We start from the raw sequence: 23,785 nt of genomic DNA, 5'->3' as shown, positions 1-23,785 counted from the left end.
GGGAAGGAATTTAGGATGGGTATGCAGAACCACCTTGTCATGGTGAAAAACAGTGAAAGGTGGGTCGGCAACCAGTGCATGCAGCTCACTAACCCTCCTGGCAGAGGTGATGGCAATGAGGAAAAGCACCTTCCATGTAAGAAATTTGAGTGAAGTTGTGGCAAGAGGCTCCAACGGAGGTTTCATGAGTGCTGATAAAACCACATTCAGGTCCCAGACGACTGGAGGAGGCTTCAGAGGTGGTTTGACATTGAAGAGGCCTCTCATGAACCGGGAAACCAGGGGATGAGCCGTAAGAGGTTTTCCGAGGATAGGCTCATGGAACGCAGTGATGGCACTGAGGTGGACTCTGATTGAGGTCGACTTGAGGCCAGCGTCGGAGAGAGAGAGCAAATAGTCCAGTACGGGTTCCACCGCCAATGAGGTGGGATCGTGGTGATGAAGCAGACACCAAGAGGAGAACCGGGTCCACTTCTGATGGTAACATTGGAGGGTGGCCGGTTTCCTTGAGGCATCCAGGATACGACGGACAGGCTGAGAGAGATTCTCTGGAGAGGTCAGCCCGAGAGAAACCAAGCTGTCAGGTGGAGCGAGGACAGATTGGGATGCAGTAGAGACTGATGCTGCTGTGTAAGTAGAGTAGGAAACACAGGAAGAGGAATGGGCTCCCTGGAGCTGAGCTGGAGTAGGAGGGAGAACCAGTGTTGGCGAGGCCACCGAGGGGCGATGAGAATCATGGTGGCTTTGTCCCTGCGGAGTTTGAATAACGTCCGCAACATCAGAGGTAGTGGAGGAAAGGCATAGAGGAACCGATCCGTCCAGTCGAGCAGGAATGCATCCGGGGCCAGACGATGAGGAGAGAAGAGTCTGGAACAGAACTGGGGCAGCTGATGGTTGTGAGGAGCTGCAAAGAGGTCCACCTGAGGGGTGCCCCACTGAGCAAAGATGGAGCGGAGTGTGGGGGGATCCAGAGTCCACTCGTGAGGTTGAAGGATGCGGCTGAGATCGTCGGCCAGGGAGTTCAGTTCGCCCTGGATATAGACAGCCTTGAGGAAGAGACTGCGGGCCGTGGCCCAGGTCCAGATGCGGATGGCCTCCTGACAGAGGAGGGTAAATCCGGTGCCGCCTTGCTTGTTTATGTAGTACATGGCGACTTGGTTGTCTGTGCACAGGAGAAGAACCTGAGGGTAGAGAAGGTGCTGGAAGGCCTTGAGGGCATAGAACATGGCCCTGAGTTCCAGGAAATTGATGTGATGTTGACGCTCCTGAGGGGTCCAGAGTCCCTGAGTGTGAAGTTCTCCCAGGTGAGCTCCTCATGCATAGGGGGAGGCATCTGTGGTTATGATCATGGAGTGAGGGGGTAGATGAAAGAGTAGACCCCTGGAAAGATTTGAGGAGTTCAACCACCATTGAAGAGATTGCTGAAGAGACGATGTCACAGAGATGGGATGAGAAAGAGGATCGGTGGTCTGTGACCATTGGTTGGCAAGAGTCCATCGAGGTGTCCTGAGGTGGAGTCGCGCCAGAGGAAGCACATGGACCGTCGAGGCCATGTGGCCCAGGAGGACCATCATCTGCCGAGCTGGAATGGAGTGATGAAGGAGCACCTGGCGGCAGAGGTGGAGCAGGGTCCGTTGGCGGTCGGAGGGGAGAAACGCCCTCATGAGAGTGGTGTCGAGAACGGCTCCAATGAACTGAAGTCGCTGTGTGGGAAGCCGATGCGACTTGGGGTAGTTGATCTCAAACCCCAGGAGATGGAGGAAGGAGATGGTGTACTGAGAGGCTTGTAGCACAAGTGGAGACCAATCGTCCAAGTGGGGGAACACCTGGAGGTTGTGAGACCTGAGAAAGGCCGCCACCACAATAAGGCACTTGGTGAACACCCTGGGCGATGATGCGAGGCCAAAGGGTAGCACTTTGTACTGATAGTGGCGGTGCTGTATCTGAAATCGGAGGTAGCGACGTGAATTCAGATGGATTGGAATGTGAGTGTAGGCCTCTTTGAGGTCCAGGGAACATAGCCAGTCGTGTTGAGAGAGAAGAGGATAAAGCGTGGCCAGGGAGAGCATTCTGAACTTTTCCTTGACCAGACACTTGTTGAGGTCCCGGAGATCGAGGATGGGACGAAGGTCTCCTGTCTTCTTGGGAACCAGGAAGTAGCGGGAGAATCCCTGACCCCTTTGTTAACCGGTCAGATATTTGTTTTATGATCGGTATATCAAAAACCAATAAACTTGAAACTTGAAACTTCGATGGCATTGAGGAGAAGGAGGGATTGGACCTCCCTTAGGAGGAGAAGGGACTGGGAGGAGTGGGACGCAGACTCTATAGGAGGGTTGTCTGGTGGAAGAGTCTGGAAGTTGAGAGAGTAGCCGTGGCGGATGATGTTGAGGACCCACAGGTTTGATGTGATGACCTCCCAACAGTTGAGGAAGAGTTGGAGACGTCCTCCGATTGGCTGAGGAAGAGGTAATGATGGTGGAAGACTGGCTATGCCCTGGAGAAAGGAGTCAAAAGGGCTGAGATGGTTTTGACGGAGGAAGAGGCTTGGCAGGTTGGTGAGATTGAGAGCGAGCCTGAGTGTGTTGTTGTTGACGAGGTCTGCGAGGCTGCTGTTGGGGCGGGTTGAGAGGCCTGGCCGAGAACCTGCGCTGGTAAGAGGACTGTGGTCTATAAGGACGAGCAGGTGGAGCCTTCTTTTTAGGTTTTACCAGAGTGTCCCATCTGGTCTCATGTGCTGAGAGCTTCTTGGTGGTCGAATCCAGGGACTCCCCAAAAAGTTCGTCCCCAAGACAGGGTGCGTTAGCTAGGCGGTCTTGGTGGTTGATGTCAAGATCAGATACCCTCAACCAGGCCAGACGTCGCTTGGCAACAGCTATGGCAGACGCTCGGGCGGTCAGCTCAAATGAATCATAGAGCGCACCATGAATTTCCGCAGTTGAAGGAGGCTGGAAATTTGTTGTTGAAAGAGTGGAACTTTGCGTTCAGGGATGTATTTTTGTAGGGCAGATAGTTGTTGTACGAGATACTTCATATAAAATGAGAAGTGAAATGTGTAATTATTCGCCCTGTTGGCTAGCATGGCATTTTGATAAAGGCGTTTGCCAAACTTATCCATCGTTTTGCCTTCTCTGCCAGGAGGGGTGGAGGCATAAACACTGGAGCCCTGAGTTTTCTTTAATGTAGACTCAACTAGGAGAGACTCATGGGGCAATTGAGGTTTGTCAAAACCCGGAATTGGGATGACCCTGTATAGGCTGTCAAGCTTACGAGGAGCTCCGGGGACAGTGAGTGGATTTTCCCAATTTTTATAAAAAGTTTCCTGCAGTATGTCATGGACGGGTAACTTGAGGAACTCTTTGGGAGGTTGTTCAAAGTCTAAGGCATCCAGAAAGGCCTGGGACTTTTTGGAGTCGGACTCTAAAGGAATAGAAAGAGCCGCCGACATCTCCCTGAGGAATTTGGTGAAAGAGGATTGCTCAGGCTTGGAAGTGGTATCGGGCACTGAGGGTTCCTCGTCTGTGGATGATGCGTCCTCCTCGGTACCGGGTGGGGATTCTTCCCATAAGTCCGGGTCCCTGATATCAGTGTGTGCACGCCGAGATGTCGGGGTGGAAGGCTCGGTGTGGCGGGTCTTAGAAAGAGACTTGCCAGAGCGCATGGAGACAGTACCGGGAGAGGAAGACCGGTGTTGACCCCGGTCCCAGGAAGAGTGGTGCCGTTCTGGGTCCCGGGGAGACCGGTGCCCTTCCTGGTCCTGAGGAGGATCGACCTCAGAGCGGGTCTGTACCATAGGACGAGAACGGAGTGGTTCAGCCGAGAGGATTGGCATGGAAGTGTTGAGTGGCACCGAGGGGGTGGACACCGGTGGGATGGTGCGAGGCTCGGGCCGGTCTGGTACTGAAAGAAGTGGTGCCAATAGGGTCGGTAGCAGGTGCTGGAGTTGTTGCTGCAGCTGTTCCTGTAATTTGTCTTGGAGTATGGCCGCGATGCGGTCATCCAGGGGTGGCACCGGTACCGCTTTTTTCTTTTTCGGTTCCATAGGTGCTGCTCCACGCCCCGGCGATGAGGAGGCCGATGACGAGGCACTCACCGAGATCGGGGCGGAGCGTTTGCGGGGTCGGCGTGAGGCCGGGAGGACCGGCGTCGCCACTGTGGCAGGTGGGCGCTCAAGGGAGGTGGAAGGCTTCTTAGCCGGCTTACCTGGTGCCAGCGACCCCGAGGAAGGATCGGGCGTCGTCGAAGTGGTCGGTGCCGTCTTTTGCGGTACTGTCGACGTCGCGGCAGTCTCCATAGCAGATCCGGTACCGAAAAGGATGTTCTGCTGGATCTGCCGATTTTTTAAGGTGCGTTTCTTAAGAGTGGCACAGCGGGTGCAGGTGTCAGCCCGATGCTCTGGACCCAAACACTGTAGGCACCAATTGTGTGGGTCAGTGAGAGAGATCGGGCGTGCACACCGCTGGCACTTCTTAAAACCCGGTTGAGGGGGCATGAAAGGAAACACGGCCTCCGCAAAATCAAACTCGGAGGCTTGTATGATGGCAACAGGCCCCACCGGGGCTGGCCTGAAAAATAAAGAAAAAACAAAGTTTTGTTTTGTTTTTTACTATTTAGAACGGAAAAAGAAACCCGAAGGGAAAAAGAGAAAAAACAAGAAAATAACGCGAGCGGGAAGGCAAAAAGGAAGTTTTCAACGGCCGTTGAAACCACATGCGTCTTCTTCGCTCCGCGGAAACGAAGAAACTGGGGACCACGCACTCCTCCGCCGGGCGGGAAGGCACTCGCGCATGCACGGTGCGGCCAACTAGAACTTTCTAGTGAAAAATGTCTGTACCGGGGCTCCGTCGGTGACGTCACCCATGCGTTAAGAATATGCTGCCTGCTTGTCCTGGGATAAAGATTGAATGTAAAAAATATGTAAATAATAACAGTTTATATACCGCAGGACCGTGAAGTTCTATGCGGTTTACATTACATTACTTTAGAGATTTCTATTCCGCCATTACCTTGCAGTTCAAGGCGGATTACAAAAGATTTAGGGCGGATTACAAAAGATTTAAGGTTGGTCTGTTACAAGAAGGGAACAGTGGTCTGTTACAAGAAGAGATCAATGGTCATGACTAGTGAAGAGGGAGTTAAGAAGAAGATAGGAGGAATGAGGTAATCGTGATGTTAAGACTTAATCAGGGATTTCTTGAAGAGTATGGTCTTTATTTCTTTTCTTAATAACCTGTGGTCCGTGGTTGTTATCAGCAGATTGGAGATTTGGTTATCCAGTTTCGCTGCTTGGGTGGCTAGGAGGCAGTCGTAAAGTTTTTTTTCGTTTAAATTATTTGATTGGCAGGTGTGTGAATGGGGTGTGAGATTTTCTATGTCTGGTTGAGGTATTATGGATGAGTTGGTTGTTCAGGTAGGTTGGGCTGTCCCCGTTTATGGTTTTAAATAGCGTGCAGTAAAATTTGAATAGTATTCTTTTCTGGATTGGGAGCCAGTGTGAGCTCATGAAAGCTTCAGTAATGTGGTCATGTTTTTTTAGGGAGTAGACGAGTCTTAGTGCTGTATTTGGACTGTTTGCAGTTGTTTGATCATTGTTGCAGGGGAGATAGAGGATGTTGCAATAATCCAGTATACCTAGGATAAGGGATTGAACTATGAGCTGGAATTGTGCTCTTTCGAAGAATTTGCGTATTTGTCTTAGGTTCCTCATTACGGCGAAAGATTTCTGAATTGTTTTGTTTATTTGTGATTGCATGGTGCAACATCTGTCTATTGTCACTCCTAGTAGTTTCAGGGTGTTTTGAATGGGGTAATTGATCGAGTTGATTTCTATGTTGGTAATAGTTGAGGTTTTGTTATTTTCGAGAAGGAATTTTGTTTTGTCTGGGTTGAGTTTCAGTTTGTGGTCTTCCATCCAGTTCGCTACTGTTTCCAGAGTTCGGTGTAGAGTATCTGTTATGGTGGTCTTTGGTTGATCAAAAGGTATGAGGATGGTGAAGTCATCTGCATAACTGTAGGAGGTTATGCCCAGTTTTTCCATGTACGTTCCGAGGGAGGCAGTATATAGGTTAAGAGTAGGAGATAGAGGGGATCCTTGTGGTACTACACAGGGGTTGGACCAAGGTTCAGATTTTTCTTTATCTGATTTAACTCAGTATGTTCTGGATTTTAGGAAACCCTCAAACCATGAGAGTATATTGTCTGAGATACCTATTGAATCTAAAATTTGCAGTACAATGTATTATAAATGTATTATATATTATAATATGTCTATTATATATTATAATATGTCTATTATATATTATATGTATATTATAATATGTCTATTATATGTATATTATAATATACAATATTATTATATATATATATATATATATATATATATATATATATATATATATATATATATATACAAACACACACAATGTATTGTAAATGTATTATATCATCACTACAGAAGCTCTGTATTGTAACACTATTACAGAAGCTCGAGGATTTTAACACCAGAAGCTCATGTAAACTACTCTGAATTGACTCCTGAAGTGAAAGGCTGCTACTTTACTTCAGGTCCGATGTGATAATAATAATATTGTATATTACAAAACATATAACTTTTTATTCTAGTAATTAGTATTATAGCAGCATTTGTCAAATCAGAAATAAATCAGTTTGGACATATACAATGGAGAGAAAATACCTCATACCAACAGGGCCGGCATCTTTCTGTAATCATGGCGTAGTTTCTCTAAAGAGACTGCCCGAGCATGGGGGTTTTATACAAAAAGGAATATGTATCACCCTATTGGATAATCCAAATGCCTACCTAACTCCCTCTCCTAGTCCATGCCTCCATTCTTCCCTGGGGGGCCCTAGGACAGGCATAGCGTCTAGAACTTTCTTCTTCTTGGTTTCCATTCTTCGCACGGGTACAGCATGACGTTATCAGTTCTTAGGTTCCCAGATGGAGTGTTTTTGCTGACTTGCATTTTCCTTTCAGCACTGTTCACTGTCTTTTCCAGCACTGGTTAGTGTCCTTGGGAGATTTCACAGCAAGAAATCTACACATTCACATGCCACACATTAGCATCTCAGCATCTGAACTGAAACTAGTTTGCACAAACCCATCACAAACAACTTCAGCAAAATGTACAAATAGGTCTAACAACCTGTAAAAGTCTCCCATAGGCTCCTGTCACTCCCCAATCATTAGTAGAGGTATAGAAGCTTTCAATAAACAAACAAGCATGGAATATGGACTGCTTTGTCTCTTCAGACTGCCTCACAGGTCCCAATGAACTGGCCGAAGACCTCAAACCCCACCAGAACTTCGCGCCCGAGGATGGGGGAGGAAGCATTTAGCCCTGATCCTGGTAAAACTGCCACTGAGCCCACTGCAGACAGAACCTGGAGTAACTTTGCTCCTAAGGGAATGGTCCCTGAGCCCCCAAACAATTAGTTCAGGCTGTCCAAGCAGGTGCACTGCAAAGCAGTCTGCCCCTTGGAAGCAGACTTCAGACCTTATAGTCTGCACTCTCCCACAGCCAGAGATGCCCCAAATTTGGGATCCTCTGCAGCACTGAAAAGCCTCGCAAACGGTAAGCCAAAAACAGACTCCTACTATCTCACTTTTAGAGAGAGAACTGAAGAATTGGAGACTGGAGGACAGCCCAGAGAGATGGGAGGCAGAGCAACAAAAATGCTAAGGAGATCTCTACAAGAATTCTTATGGGAATGGATTGACAACCTTAAGGTTCAGGAATAATGTGTATGTCACAATAGAATTAGGATTACACTATTAGTCATTTGGGATCACAGAACAACAAAGGGTCAGTAAGTTGCACACAATAGAAGGTTTAATATATATATATATATATATATTTAATACAAAAGAGAAAAAGTATCAATACACTTCATACAATGACTTTGCCTGGAAGATGTGCTGATAGTGGGGGATGTTTCCCTTGCACTCCATTTCATCAGTTTCCATTTGTTATAGACAGAGTTCATGGGGAGAAGTTATTTTATCAAATCAATAAGGGGTCCCTGGAAGTGAGCGCCAAGTAACAGGAAGGTTTCAGACTCCAGGAGTGTGGCTGCTTCTGTAATATCCATTTTGAATGTAAAGGATTCCTCTTTAAATCTGCATATTGCCAGGGACTCGCTGGATAGTAAAGTGCAGAGGTGTCACCAGGGCAGGATTAACCAATAGGCCAAGTAGGCACGTGCCTAGGGCCCAAAATGCTTAGGGAGGCCTGATGAAGGAGGGCATCAACATTGTTTTTTCCAAACGGCGATGGGCCCCTCCAGCATCGATCGGCAATGCGGGCCCCACCCCCATCGATGGAAAGTAAGACAAGCAAGCAACGCGGGTAAGAAAAGCAACGGGAACTGTAATTGTGCAAGAGGTGCTGCTTGCCCAAAGCTTCCCTCTGACGCAGCTTCCTGTTTAGGCCTGGGTGCATGGTGGGGGGGGGGGGGGCAGGGGGCCCAGTGTATTTGTGTGCCTAGTGGCCCTCGACAAATTAATCCTGCCCTGGGTGTCATTAATAAAAATTATTTTGGCCAAGTTGTAAACATAGCAGCCATGAAAAAACCCCTCCCTTCTGATAAGGGACATGCAGGAAGTCTCAACATTCAGGCGGGATGCTCTCCTCCTGTCATCATCTACCCAGTTCTCCCTTTCTTCCGTCTCTTCCTCTCAGATTTCACAGCCTCATCATGGGCCTTCCTCTTTGCAGCCAATTTGTTCACCTGGGAGAGACAAAGAGGTGAGAATAAGATTATTGCAGTTTATGAATACTCTGTACACAGAAATGAGGGGTTCTGTCAGCTCAGTTGAACACAGCCACCAATTTATACACCAAATTACTGAGATGGGCTTGAATACCCGACAGTTCAGGAATAGAGGGGAGGGGGGTGTTGTTGTACAAGTCTATAAAGTAATCAGAAGGGGGGGGGTTGTGCAAGAAGCTTATAAAGTAATCGTGTAGGGGGGGGTTGTACAAGAAGCTTATAAGTAATCGGTGGGGGAGGGGTGTTGTATAAAAAGCCTATAAAGTAATCAGAGGGGGGTTGTACAAGAAGCCTATAAGTAATCAGGGGGGGTGGGTGTTGTACAAGAAGCATATAAGTAATCAGAGGGGGGGTGTTGTACAAGAAGCATATAAGTAATCGGTGGGGGAGGGGGGTTGTATAAAAAGCCTATAAAGTAATCAGAGGGGGGGGTTGTACAAGAGGCCTATAAGTAATCAGGGGGGGTGGGTGTTGTACAAGAAGCATATAAGTAATCAGAGGGGGGAGGTGATGTACAAGAAGCATATAAGTAATCAGAGGGGGGAGGTGTTGTACAAGAAGCATATAAGTAATCAGAGGGAGGGTGTTGTACAAGAAGCCTATAGGTAATCGGTGGGGGAGAGGGGGTTGTATAAAAAGCCTATAAAGTAATCAGAGGGGGGGTGTTGTACAAGAAGCATATAAGTAATCAAAGGGGGGGGGTGTTGTACAAGAAGCCTATAAGTAATCGGTGGGGGAGGGGGGTTGTATAAAAAGCCTATAAAGTAATCAGAGGGGGGTGTTGTACAAGAAGCATAAGTAATCGGTGGGGGGAGGGGGGTTGTATAAAAAGCCTATAAAGTAATCAGAGGGGGGTTGTACAAGAAGCCTATAAAGTAATAGGGTGGGGGTTGTACAAGAAGCCTATAAGTAATCAGTGGGGGAGGGGGGTTGTATAAAAAGCCTATAAAGTAATCAGAGGGGGGGTGTTGTACAAGAAGCATACAAGTAATCGGTGGGGAAGGGGGGTTGTATAAAAAGCCTATAAAGTAATCAGAGGGGGGTTGTACAAGAAGCCTATAAAGTAATCAGAGGGGGGTTGTACAAGAAGCCTATAAAGTAATCAGAGGGGGGTTGTACAAGAAGCCTATAAAGTAATAGGGTGGGGGTTGTACAAGAAGCCTATAAGTAATCAGTGGGGGAGGGGGGTTGTATAAAAAGCCTATAAAGTAATCAGGGGGGGGTTGTACAAGAACCCTATAAAGTAATCAGAGGGGGGGTTGTACAAGAACCCTATAAAGTAATCAGAGGGGGGGTTATACAAGAAGCCTATAAGTAATAGGGTGGGGTTGTATAAAAAGCCTATAAGTAATCAGAGGGGGGGAGGATTTGTACAAGAAATCTATAAAATAATCAGAAGGGGGGGGTTTGTAGAAGAAGTCTATAAAGTAACCAGAGACAGCAAACTTTGTCTGCAGGTGAATGTGGAGCCATGTCTGTAATACAAACTGCTGTTTTTCAGCCCATCTATATAAAGAATTCACTGACTCAAAGTGATAACTGAATGTCAGATTCCCAATGCATTATTAACCCTCAAGACCCGAAAGAGAGAGTGCAGTTTGGGTGAATTATTAGCTGCAGAGAGATGAGATGGAAAGGTGTTGGCTGGCCTACAGTAAGGGCATGCATACTACATTTGCTGCTCAGCGAAGGCCCAGGTTTCATCTGATGTTTGCAGGGTGTGGTGATGGTACCAATCGGGCACGGCACCAGTGACCCCTCACCTCCCCCACTATTTAAGCTATGTGTAAAATGCTCACCTTGGCCTTCTTGAATGAATAACTTGGCTTATGCAACATGCCATTGAGAAATTGTCTGGTTAGGCTAATCTGTAACTTTTTATATGGCTAGTGTATTGTTTCGCCTTTCTGCCACTCCTCCATGGGACGGGACCTATATTACAGCAGGGCTGTGGAGTCAGTATCCCAAATCTTCAGTAGCAGGTTTTATTTTTTTTTTCTTCTGGATCTAAAGTATTGGTAAATATTAGTACAGGCACAAGATCCTTTATCTGAAATTCCAAAAACTGAAAAACTCCAAAAACCAATATTTGCTACAAACCAGAAGTAGCTAATTTCCTCAATGTGACACATGCTGAAACCAACACAGGTGCATTCATTTCTCCTGATCTCTGTGTATTTCAGGTTGGAGGGCTGAAAAGTGGCTGGAAATTGGAGAGCTGAAGATTTCAGGGTGGCAGTGAGAAGCAGAAAAGGTCGGAGGGCTGGCAAAGAGAGATGCAGAATTCACTCAGAGTACTGAGAAACAAAAAAGGAAGCATTTATCTCTTGTCAATAGCACAGAAACAACGTTGAGGTAGTAAAGAAGCTTGATCATGGTGTGTCTGTACAATAACTGACTGAAGAATATGATGTGGAAACCATTTATGTCTTAAAGAAAGATAAGTTGTGAGAATAATGACCAGAAGTTCATGAAAAATAGGAAAACAATGCATAGGGCAAAAAATGAAGACTTAGATCGTATGCTGTTTGAGTGGGTTTGGCAAAGAATGCTTGAACTGGTTTGATGGTAATGAAGCAAGTCAAAAATAGCATCAAGAACTGAACATTGATGGTGAATGTGAATATTCAGAAGGTTGGATTCAGAAATTTAAGAAGCGCCATGATGCTAAATATCTAAAAATCTGTGGCGATAAAGCTTCTGCTGATTATGAGGCAGCTGAAAGTTACATTGATGTATTTGTTACGAGGACATCTGATAGAAACTATGTTGATGAAGTAGCTCTCTACTGATGCTATGTTCCTAGAAAAACACTGAGAACAGATGATGAACGAGCACTATCTGGTAACTGTTCTTGCATGTACCAATGCTGCAGATACACACAAATTAAGGTTGACAATGATTGGAAAAAGTCAACATCCCTGATGTTTCAAAGGTGAACATCAGCTACCTGTGGACCATTATGCTAACAAGAAAGCATGGGTAACCAGAAAAACGTTTAATGATTGGTTCCATAAGCACTTTGTACCGGCAGCAAGCTGAACTGTAACAGAACTGCGAGTTTTACTGGTTCATCTACCTCAAGAACGTCTTGTGAAAAACAACATCTTGTGATCAAGGAATCTTACATTCCATGAAGACCAAGTATAAAAACTGTTTTCTAAATTGCATGCTTGATGCAATTAACAGAGGCATAAGAATTCAAGACTTTCTCAAGGAGTTTAGTCTTAAGGATGCTATTGATGCACTTGCCAGTGCCTGGAAAGATGTTAATAAAATCAGCATGTATGATTGGGCTTAAATGTATTATGCAATATTGGTTACAGACAGAATCTCCAAGTTTTTGGCACTGGAGGAACCAATTACATTGTTTACTTTTATTTGATGTTTGGGAGGTTCGTCGATCTCCTAGGCAAACTCGTCTTTTTAAAGAAAACTTGGTACCCCCTATATTCAAAAATCTTCACCTAGAGCAAGACGTTTTAATTCTTAATATCAATTACATTGAAGCATGGTCGCCTTCATTGTATTCCAAAACTTGGCTGTTTTTGGAATACTTGGGAGGGAAGGGGGGATGGGATGGGGGGCGGGGGGGAAGAAGGGAGGGAGAGGGAGGGGAGGGTGATAATGGGGGATTTTGGTTTGTCAATAGAATGTTTGGAGGAATAATAGTATTTATGATATTTTATAAATTATATGGATTTGGAATTTTAAATTTATGAAATTATTTGTAAGGAATATCTTTATGTATAATATGAATGTATTTTTACTTTGTTCCTTCAATAAAAATGTTTGAACATAAAACTGCTTGGCATAAACTTTGTCCATCAACAATGTTCGATGAAAATAAACCTTTAGAGGAAGACTTTGAAGATTTCCAAGTCAAACCTCATTATGCCAGAAGTCTATCATCTGAAAATGTTAATAAGTTAGAGGCAGTAGTTTGTAAGATTTATAATTTGTATTGTACTATGAAAGTTTAAAAAAAATCAATAAATATAATAATAATAAAAAAAGTTAGAGGCAGTAGATATTAATGAAGTGTTGAATATTGACAAAGACGCGCCCGTTGTGCATTTCTTCAGTGATGGCGAGATTGCCGGAATGGTGTTAAATAAAGAAAAGCTTGAGGAAAGTAGTGATGAAAATTCCATAAAGATGATATGGTAAAAATGTGTGACCACAGTTAATTGCTGGCATGAAACAACGTGCATTTATCAGTGATCAGACAGACTACCGAAACAGAAACCTTTGTTAATTAGACAGATGACACTGGAGGTAGTCTCTAAAAAAAAAAAAAAAAGACTGCCACTGTTCCTGCACCATCATATTTTCTATATTTTATTTTTTAATTCTAATTTAATTTTACTCACTGAATACTTGTTGGGATGTACATCTCTTGTCTTTATCTCTATCTTTCCTATCTGAATACGTTTAATGGATTTTATTTTTATTATTTGAATTATTATATCTTTACTATTTAACAATTGTTTTCACAGGTACTTTAGTTAGATTGTGAACCTTCGGGACAGTTAGGGAACTTCCAAGTACCTAATTTTTTTATTTTTATTTTATTGTAACCCGTTCTGAGCTTCTGGGGAGGACGGGCTAGAAAAATGAACAAATAAATCAATCAATCATCAGATAGCCGATTACAGACAGAAGATGATACATATTAAGATGTTTTTGGCAAAGAAAGACTGTGCGTGACTAAAGCTTCATTTAAGGTACTGCTCCAGTACCTAGTTGTTAGAACAAGTTTGTGTTGAGAGTACTTAATGTTTGCAACTCTTCCCCCAGTAATGCGCACTCTTTGGGCCCTTTCCACAAAGTTATGTAGTGGCTTTGTGAATAGTGGCAACTCTTTTCCCTCAGTCGTATGGATTACTAAACATGGAAAGTAAGAGACTATAAAAAATTGTTAGGGCATGTTGGAGAGAAACCAAGATGGCGGACGAGAACGGACGACTGAGAGGGAAGTCTCCCTCTCTTGTACTTGGCCGGCGTTGCTTTTTTTTTTTTTTTTCTCCGAACTAGCAGTTCCCCTTACCTCAGTATGGGTAAGAGGAAAAGGAGCCCTTCACGGCAACCCCTCCGGCGGCGACAGCGGCACCGCGTCTGTTGCAGTCTACAATCGAAGGAGCCTTGGCGCGCTCGGGTGAATCTGCGGGGGCTACTTCAGGGGCAAGCCCGAATTCGTCGGGTGAACTCAGCCGGCAGTTTCGTGCGATGTTGAGCCGGAACAGAGGCAGCCACCACCGCAACCCGGAAGCACTGCAGTGCTGGGAGTTCCTGAGGTAACATTGACCCGGGAGGAGTCTTTGATCCTCAGTGAAGGAGGGCTGGTAGCTCCAATTTCGTCTGGAGCCGAAGAAGAAGCTGCAGTACACCGACAGCTAACCCACACCGCAGAAGAGGTGAGAGGAGCTTCGGGAGGAAGTAAGATCATTTTTGGGGTGCTGGAGAAGCCTAAGACAATAGATATGGAGGCTTTATGGCAGGCCATTTCAGTTATGGACGCTAATCTCAAATTGTCTTTTTCCACTTTAAACACTGACTAAGGGACTATCCACTCTAAAGTGGAGCAACAGGGTTTGGCCCTTAAAGATTTAAGTGAGAAAATAGAAAAACAGGAGTCAAGAATTTGTGAAATGAAAACATTGGACTTGGAATTAGTAAAAGAAAAGAACATTTATTGCTAGAAAAATGGAAAGTTTCGAGAACCAATTAAGGAAAAATAATTTGAGACTCCTAAATTTTCCAAAATGTCCCTTAATTTCACCAATGGAGATGGCAAGAAAGTATTTTAAGGAAATTTTGCTTATTCCTGATGAAAGTTTGCCACCTATTGTTAGAGCTAATTACTTTCAAATTAAGAGACCTGTGGAAGTTTCCACTCCTAATGAGATTCAAGGGACAAACTATGAAAATATGAACTTAACAACTTTTCTGGAAAACCCTGTTAATAACTCTTGCTTTGGAAAGTGATAGAGAATATGTACTGCGTTTGTATTTTCATCATATTAATAATCAGTTTCTAGGTTACAATGTTCAAATATTTCCTGACACGTCTTTAAGATCCCAGAGGCGTAGGAAAGAATTCTTGGCATTAAGGCCAAGAGTCCTTGCCTTGGGGGCAAATTTTATGTTGAAATTTCTTGTAAAATGTTTTGTGTCTTATCAGAACAAGAATTACTTATTTTTTGAACCTAAACAACTGGTAGGATTTATAGAATCCAAAGAGCAAGTAGTATAACCTGAGAATGTATAACCTGCCATGAATGGCTGTAGCACCGCAGATAATTGCCGCTTCCTAGGTTGGATAAGATTGTTTCAATTGTTAAATTTATTTTCTAAAAATCTCTCTCCAAAGTTTGTGGACTAAATATATTGGAAACATAAGTGAATAACCAAAACACTGACTTAGGTGGATTTGGTTTATAAATTTTCTTTTTAAGATTTTCTGTTAATCTGAAATACAAGTAGTGTATTGCTTGTTTGTATTGATAAAATTGAATAAACAAAAACAAAAATTGTTAGGATGTGCCCTCCTATATTTTATTTATATATCTGTCATACATGAAAATCTCAATTTTACTTTTTGGTGGGCGAACCTATGCTCCAGTTATAGGTATGAAAAAATGAATGCTGAAATGTTGGGGCATAGTAATGTATTTAAACGGATTTGGGGCCCGTTGACATCTTTTATTACTTCTCTGTAGTTGTTTTTTTGTCTTTCATTTTCTGTGCCATTTCCTTACACATCCAGGGTGGGAGAGAGGGAGGGGGGTGGGTTTGTACTATTGTATTATTTTAAATAAGTGTAGGTTATTGAAAGAGTATAAACATAAAGATATTATTTTCATGTGGTATATATTAGTTGTATATGAATTTGGGAGGGGGTGGGGGTTAAATCTTCTTGGTGTATGATATTGAAAATTTTTCAAGTGATGTATTATATTGGTTGATATTTACTGTACACTTGATGTAAGTTTAAAAATGAATAAAGAAATTATAAAAAAAAAAAAAAAAGAAAGAAAGAGTATAAACATTTGTGTTATTGATAAATCAATGGGTGGGTGGGTGGGTGCGATAAAATGATTGATTTGGAATATCTGTAAGTCGAATGTGCTTTTCTTGACTTGTTCTTATACCTGGATGTTGCACTGTTGTTATTTGAAAATTAATAAAGATTAAAAACAAAATCTGAGGTAGGGACATGTCAGCCAGTGCAGGCAAGTTTGTGTTTGAAGTGTTTAATGTTTGCCTTATTTTGAAATAAAAAAGTTCCCTGGCAATTTTATGGTCTTAATCTGACCATTCCAAAAACTGAAAAATTCCCCAAAACGAAATATGCCTGGTCCCAAGGATTTTGTACCTGTATTAAATGATCATTTTTGAAACTGGAGTCAGGGTTGGTACATTTTTACCGACCGACTCCATAGCCCTGTACGGCAGTGACAAGAAATGCGTGAGGCCTCCTCATTCTACGTCAGGCCAGCACATAGGGGTGTCAGTTTAACAGTGTTCTCTCACCTCCCCGCACTTTCCGCTTCTTGCCAAACATGATCTTATTGTAGAGATACTTTCTCCCTCTTCTTCATCATCATAATAGCCAGGCGCTTTTCCTCGCCCTTCTCGTCTTGTGCTGCTTTAGCACGATTCTCCGTCTTCATTACCCCGGCTGTGACCTTCACGTTCAGCTTCTACAAATGTGGCAGGAAGCAAACCGGGTGTGAGGAAGGAGGGAGAATGGGAGTTTGGGGGAAAGAACAGAAAACAGAGCAAAAAGAAAGAAAGTGAGATAAAAAGACTAAAAGGGGAGCATTTGTTATTCTAAAATATTAAGATGACCTTTTCTGGGATCTGACGGCCCTCTCTCTTCTTCAGCATCTCATTCTGCTCGACATCAGAATCATCCTCTTCCTCCTCAGAGTCTTCCTCTTCTTCTTCCTCCTCCTCTGAGTCTTCAGATTCATTCTCTTCTACTACATGATCCAAAGGCAAAGTATTACTATCCACTTACAGAATATCTAGCAAGCTGGCTTACAGGAAGGGGGTGGGGACACAAAGGCAGAAGAGCTCTTCTATACGGTTTGTTAGAAGAATGTGTATAAATAACTCAGAAGTAGTGAAAAATCCAATATCAATATACAAAAACACATTCACGTGCATCGTGCAAGACTAATATAGCTACAGCAGAAGCCAAATGTGCTACCACTAGGAGGAAAAAGCCTCAGACAAAGCCCTTCCACCGCCACAGCTGTGGCATAAGGTGCTCATTGGCAAAAATACCTCCCGTGGGGCCTCGTAGGGCTCTGTGTTGCATTATGTGAAACGCTGGCCACCGTTGGTGAACCGACCGAGCTTTACAAATTGAAACATTGAAAAAGATAAGTTTGAGTCACTTTAGTACCTAATTTTGGACCACTCGCTATTTATTTGCATCGTACAACACAGAGCCCTACAAGGCCCCACAAAGACAATGAAGATACTACCAGTACCTCCAGAAATTTCTGACCTCTTTTGCAGTGGCACCAAGGATGAGAACTTTGAAAGATTTTTACATGTCTTAGAATGATAATACTAACTAAATTGGCTTAAGTATTATTATTTATGAGTGAGGGCAATATTAATACATAAACTTCAATTAATGTCACACTATTGTCTTTTATTATTCTTACTCTCATTTCATTGTTTCACAGAAATTTCATATTGTATTTCAAAAATCTTATCTCATATTCGACTTTTACTTATCTTCATTCATTCAATTCAGTTTTGTTAATGGCCTCAGTGGCTCCACTCAAGCCTCATATTTCATGTAAAACTTGAGCATACAAACAGCCAGCATCCTCATCGGCCTTTAGATATTTTTTAAATACTTTTCTAATAATTTAAATAAATATAGTTTGATTTAGGAAAATCTTATCTTATTCTTATGTGGATATACTGAATGGGGCTCTGATGTGAATTCAGCGGTTCGCATTCTGAGCTGTTTCAAGGAGTATTCCCCATTTAAGAACTAACACCATTATCTCCGTGTCAGAATGCGAACCGCTGAATTCAGTATATCCACATAAGAATAAGCTAAGTTTTTCCTAAATCAAACTATATTTATTTAAATTATTAGAAAAGTATTAAAAAAATATCTAAAGGCCGATGAGGAGGCTGGCTGTTTGTATGCTCAAGTTTTACATGAAATATGAGGCTTGAGTGGAGCCGCTGAGGCCATTAACAAAACTGAATTGAATGAATGAAGATAAGTAAAAGTCGAATACGAGATAAGATTTTTGAAATACAATATGAAATTTCTGTGAAACAATGAAATGAGAGTAAGAATAATGAAAAACAATAAAGTGTGACATTAATTGAAGTTTATGTTAGAATGATAATATGCAGCAGAACAAATCAAAGAATTGGTATTAGCAAAAATTTATCATACTGGCATATAAAGTCTGTACATAAGTCGCACCACGAGTTCTTATTTAAAAGAACACGACTTATAACCCGAAAATTATGCTAATTCCAGGCTCCTGCTGCTGAATTAGAAGACAATCAAAACCAAATCAGCGGCCCAAAGAGATGCCTCCCATCCCCAGTCCCGAATACAAACCCTTACTACTCTCCCTAACAAAGGCCCTCCCCAGGCCTACCTTTAAATGTCCTGATGGTCTAATGGCTTTCTTCAGGGCAGAAGGATCCAGTTGTTCCTGCCTTGCTGGCTTCTCAGTCAAAATGGCCACCAAGACTGCCAAGGGAGGTCCTAGCAGCCATTCTGAGATTGGAATTGGTATGGATAGCAGTGATCAGGGACTGGAATAAACAGAAGCAATCTTACAAAAACTGCCATGGGAGATTCCGGCAGTTATTTTGACTGGGGATTGTTCCTTCCTGGAAGAGGCCAATAAACCACCAGAGCATTAAAGGTAGGTTGTAGGTGGGTCCTTTTGGGGTGGGCCGGGATGGAACAGCAGCTCAGGAGTGCTCTGGTGGTGGTGGGGAGTTTTTGTTTCAGCTGAAACAGAAGCACGACTGAAAAAGTGATTAGGTTCTTACCTTGCTAATATCTTTTCTAGTAGACAGATGTGTCATTCTAAACAGTAGGGTATTCTCCCCATGCTCGCGAGCCGTGCAGGAATCCAGTCCAGGTTTTCAACTTGCTCCCCAGGTTTTCAACTCCACCACCTTCTCCAGAGGGCTCTGCTGCCCCCTTGAGTTTGTACCAAAGAAGGTGATAGTTCTATGTAGGAACACGTAAGAAGGAGGGGTACAGGGAGACTCCCAGAACTATAAATCTGTTCTGCTCTGAGGCCCAGATTCTCTAAAAGTGCGTCCCGATTTTAGGCAGCTGTAGGCGTCCTACAGCTGTCTAATCAGCCAATCGGGATGCATGTTTTTAAAAAAAAAAATGCTCCCCAGGCAGGCCGCCTATATTGAAGGCGATAGGCCCTGATTCTGTATAGGACGCCCGGGAGAGGCGTCCTATTCAGAATCGGCCTAAACTAAACCCCGATTCTGTAACCGGCGTCCATGTTACAGACGCGGGTTAGAGAATCAGGTTAGATTAGACACGGCCCGCTACACTTATCGCGGCAAGGGATCTCTCTGCCGCTATAAGTATAGCGGGCCGCGGCCTGTCCGATCGGATGCCCCCCCCCCCGACACTACCGACCGACCCCCCGACACTACCAACCGCCCCCCCCCGACATTACCGATCTCCCTCCCATCCCGACACTACCGATGCTGGCAGGAGAGTGCCCAATCCCTCCTGCCCGAAGACAGCGCACCCCCCTCCTGCCCGAAGACGGCGCACCCCTCCTGCCCGAAGACTGCACACCACCCCCCCGGCGCTAACAACCCCAAACTAACCTGTTCTTCGGGCCAGACGGTTCTTTCCCGTCTAGCCGGTAAGCCCGCCTCGTCGAAATGAGGCGGGCTCGCCCCTTCCCGGCCCATCCCACCGAAGCCTAAGGCCTGATTGGCCCAGGCTCTAGAAGCCTGGACCAATCAGGCCTTAGGCATAGCGGGTCCGCCCATCCCCACTAAGTCTAAGGTCTGATTGGCCAAGTGGGGATGGCGGACCCGCTATGCCTAAGGCCTGATTGGTCCAGGCTTCTAGAGCCTGGGCCAATCAGGCCTTAGGCCTTCGGCGGGATGGGCCGGGAAGGGGCGAGCCCGCCTCATTTCGACGAGGCGGGCTTACCGGCTAGACGGGGAAAGAACCGTCTGGCCCGAAGAACAGGTTAGTTTGGGGGTTGTTAGCGCCGGGGGGGTGGTGTGCAGTCTTCGGGCAGGAGGGGTGCGCCGTCTTCGGGCAGGAGCGGGGTGCGCTGTCTTCGGGCAGGAGGGGATTGGGCACTCTCCTGCCAGCATCGGTAGTGTCGGGGTGGGAGGGAGATCGGTAATGTCGGGGGGGGGCGGTTGGTAGTGTCGGGGGGGGGGGGGGCATCCGATCGGGACAGGCCGCGGCCCGCTATACTTATAGCGGCAGAGAGATCCCTTGCCGCGATAAGTATAGCAGCTGCGTCTACTTACAATGTAGACCAGCATTTTGCTGGCCTACATTTTTAAGGGTTTCTTCCTCTACTAGGGAGACGCGTAGGGCCACCTAGGTTCGCCTAAGGCCCTTAGGCGAGCTTAGGCGTCTTGCGGGTCTCCCTAGGCTCCCGGAGGTGCCTTCAGGCCTGCCTGGGGAGCATTTTTTTTTTTAAAACGTGCATCCCGATTGGCTGATTAGACAGCTGTAAGACGCCTACAGCTGCCTAAAATCGGGACGCACTTTTTGAGAATCAGGGCCTGAATGTATAACAAACATGTTAAACATTTTAATTAAACAATCGAAACACAGAAATAACCATACTAATACAGGAATAGAAGGGATGATAGTAATATGTATGGAAATACTTGAATTGTTTATTTGTTTAATTCATTCATTACAATGTTATAATTGGAAATAAAACAAGGGGGGGAAGGGAAGGGAACAAGGGGAGTGTATAGAGGTATGATATAGGTCATATGGAAATATATTTTGGAGGAATGATAAAAATATGTATGGAAAAATTAGAATTGTGAATATAATTATAATGAATATCTTATTAAACACAGCCCTAAGACTCATCTATTCGCTGAAAAAAATACGACCACATCACAAAGGCATACCACGACTCACACTGGCTCCCAATACAAGCCAGAGTACACTTCAAATTCCACTGCCTACTATTCAAAGCTATAAACGGAGACAGCCCAACCTACTGAACAACCGACTAACTCAACCCACCTCAACCAGACACAGAACCTACTCACTATTCACACACCCGCCAACCAAAAATGTCAAATGAAGAAAACTGTATGACAAACCTACTGGCCACCAGAGCAGCGAAACTGGACAGACAACTCACCAATCTGCTGTCCTCGACCAGACTACAAAACCTTCAAAAAAGAAACAAAAACCCTACTCTTCAAAAAATACATAAAATCTATTTAACACGAACAGATCGATCCCAAGCTCCACCTACTATACTATCTACTTATTCCTTATCAAATCTAAAATGTTCAAATTACCCATCATGTATTACCTAATTTCATGACAATTCTTATGTAATCCGCCTTGAACCGCAAGGTAATGGCTGTATAGAAATCACTAATGTAATGTAATTTGATCCCTTATGGTTATAAATTAACCATACCAATCAGAAATATTTATGGAGCTCAAACATTCCCCAATGTGTTATAGCAATAGATTATTGACTGACGTCAAAATCTAAGTTTTGACTCACACTTCCTGATTGAGACAGTAGGCAAGCGGAGAAACACTGACAGGGCAGGTTCCAGAATGACACACCTATCTACTAGAAAAGATATTAGCATGGTAAGAACCTAAACTCCTTTTCTAGTGCAATAGGTGTTATTCTGGATAGTAGGAACATATAAAAAAAGTCCCAGACATCAAGGGCAGGACCTCTGCACCTCCATGCAACATGGAGGACCCAAAGACTGTCCTCCTGTGCCGACACATCCACTCCATGAAACTTGGAGAACGTATGCAAAGTGGACCGAATCGCTGCCCTATAAATCTTCCTGGGCGAGATCGCCCAAATTTCTGCCCTTGAAGACGCCACAAAGTTTTCTGCAGGCTGGACAAACAAGTTCTGCTGGCTGCAGTCCCAAGTGTGCTTCTTCTCCATGAAGGCAGAGCTTTCCCCCACACTGGGGAGCTCTGGTGCACCAATAGCAGCAAAAGCCACCAAAAAAAAAATCCAAAAATAACAAAGAAATATACAGAGCAAATCAGAAAGACGCTTTCCAGCTCACGCACAGAAGGAAAAACTGAAGGAGGCAGCAGAGCCCTCTGGAAGAAGAGTTGAAAACCTGGAGTGGATTCCTTCTGCATGACTTGTGTATATAGGGAGAATATTCTCATGTCCAGAATGACACAACTGTTGAACTAGAATGGAAGATTAGGTTTCTACCTTCGATAATCTTCTGTTAGTCCCTGTAGGATTCCATGTGCTAGGTATTCAACCCCAATCCAGAATCTCTTCGGGGCACACAGTTTGAGAAATACTGGTCTAGGCAGTCAGCTCTCTGCTCTTATTTATACTTGGATTTTTCCAATCTCAAGTTTTCGGCTGTTACCTGTATGCTCGCCCCTCTGCAGGGCCAGCAGCTTCTGCTTCTCAGGTGGGATGTAGTCTCCCTCCTTCTCTACCACAAACGGTGAGAGATGTGGCGGAAGGGTAACTCCAGGGAAGTAATCTGCCACTGGAAGGAGCAGCTTGGCATTTACAGAGTCAAAAACCCACTGTGGCTGAACGTAATACCTGCAGAAGGAAGACAAAAGCTTGCATTGCAGACCGTAATAACTGAAAAGAGAAAAAGCACAATATCACATGTGCACAAAAGCACGCAGGACAAGAGCCTACATTTTAAAAAAACATACAGCAATCAGTCATTTTTACAGAGCATTAAAATCAACACTCGCAACTATTAAAATGTATTTTGGGGCCGATTCTATAAACGAGCGACCTACTGCCATCTGGCAACCAGTCGGGATGCACATTTATTTTTTTTAAAGAGCTGAGGCAGGCCGCCTACATTGTAGGCGTTTGTCACGGGTCTAGGGAAACACGTAGGGACACCTAAGCTCGCCCAAGGATGGGCATGGTTTTACCCAGAAGCAGCCTTGGACGAATTTAAGCATCCGTATGCATCTCCCTAGAGCCACAATACACACACACACCTGAAATGTATACGTGGCTGGCTCAGCTGATCGCGGAAAGGAAATCCCGAATCAACTGAGCCGGCAGGACTCCCCAAAGCCACAGGGAGTGGGAGAGGGAAAAATACCCCTGCCAGCTGACCCCCAAAATAAGAAAGATGAATGCCCACTCCCTCCCGCTGCCAACTCTCCCCAATCCCTGAAGCACCATCGGCAGGAGAGATGCCCACTCTCTCCCTGACACCCCCAAACCTCCCCCCCCCCCCCACTCTGTACCTTTGTTTAAGTAAGGCTGGCTGGAGTGATGCTTACTCCCTTTGGCCAGCAGGCCCGCCTCTTCAAAATGGTGGGCCATCCCCTTCCCGGTACATCCTAGGATGCACCGGGGACAGGCCTAAGGCCTCGACTGGCTCAGATGCCTAAGGCCATGACCATTGCATCCCAGGATGCACCAAAAAGGAGGCCTAACTCCCTGATTGGCCCAGGTGCTTAAGGCCCCTCCTGTGGGAAGTCTTAGGCATAAGAACTAATCAGGGCCTTAGGCCCCTATCTGGTGCATCCCAGGATACACTGTGAAGGGGAAGGCCCGCAATTTTGAAGAGGTGGGCCTGCCAGCCGGAGGGGTAAGCATCCCTTAAGGTCAGGATGGGCTTAGAAGTGGCCGGGAAGGGGGGGGTGGGGTCAGGAGGGAATGGGCAGGGGTTCTGGAGGGGCAACGGCAGGAGGGAGTGGGCATCCCTTCTGCAGTTTCAGGGAGTCCTGCTGGCTCAGCTGATA

At 44.8% G+C, this 23,785-nt stretch overlaps 1 protein-coding gene across 1 annotated transcript in view; it reads right to left on the bottom strand.

Annotated features, from left to right (window-relative positions):
* Positions 1-8,537: 8,537 nt before the first annotated feature.
* Positions 8,538-23,785, bottom strand: part of PES1 (pescadillo ribosomal biogenesis factor 1) — a 67,915-nt gene continuing 52,667 nt past the window's right edge. Inside the window, 5 exon segments of the mRNA XM_033956890.1 lie at positions 8,538-8,750; positions 16,330-16,378; positions 16,380-16,496; positions 16,645-16,778; positions 22,426-22,610. Coding sequence (XP_033812781.1) covers positions 8,662-8,750; positions 16,330-16,378; positions 16,380-16,496; positions 16,645-16,778; positions 22,426-22,610 — 574 coding nt within the window. The 3' untranslated portion in view covers positions 8,538-8,661.

Source organism: Geotrypetes seraphini, chromosome 8, assembly GCF_902459505.1.
Source record: "Geotrypetes seraphini chromosome 8, aGeoSer1.1, whole genome shotgun sequence".
NCBI classification, from domain to species: Eukaryota; Metazoa; Chordata; class Amphibia; order Gymnophiona; family Dermophiidae; genus Geotrypetes; species Geotrypetes seraphini.
Note: the sequence above shows the minus strand (reverse complement) of the source record. Positions and strands in the feature narration are given on the sequence as shown.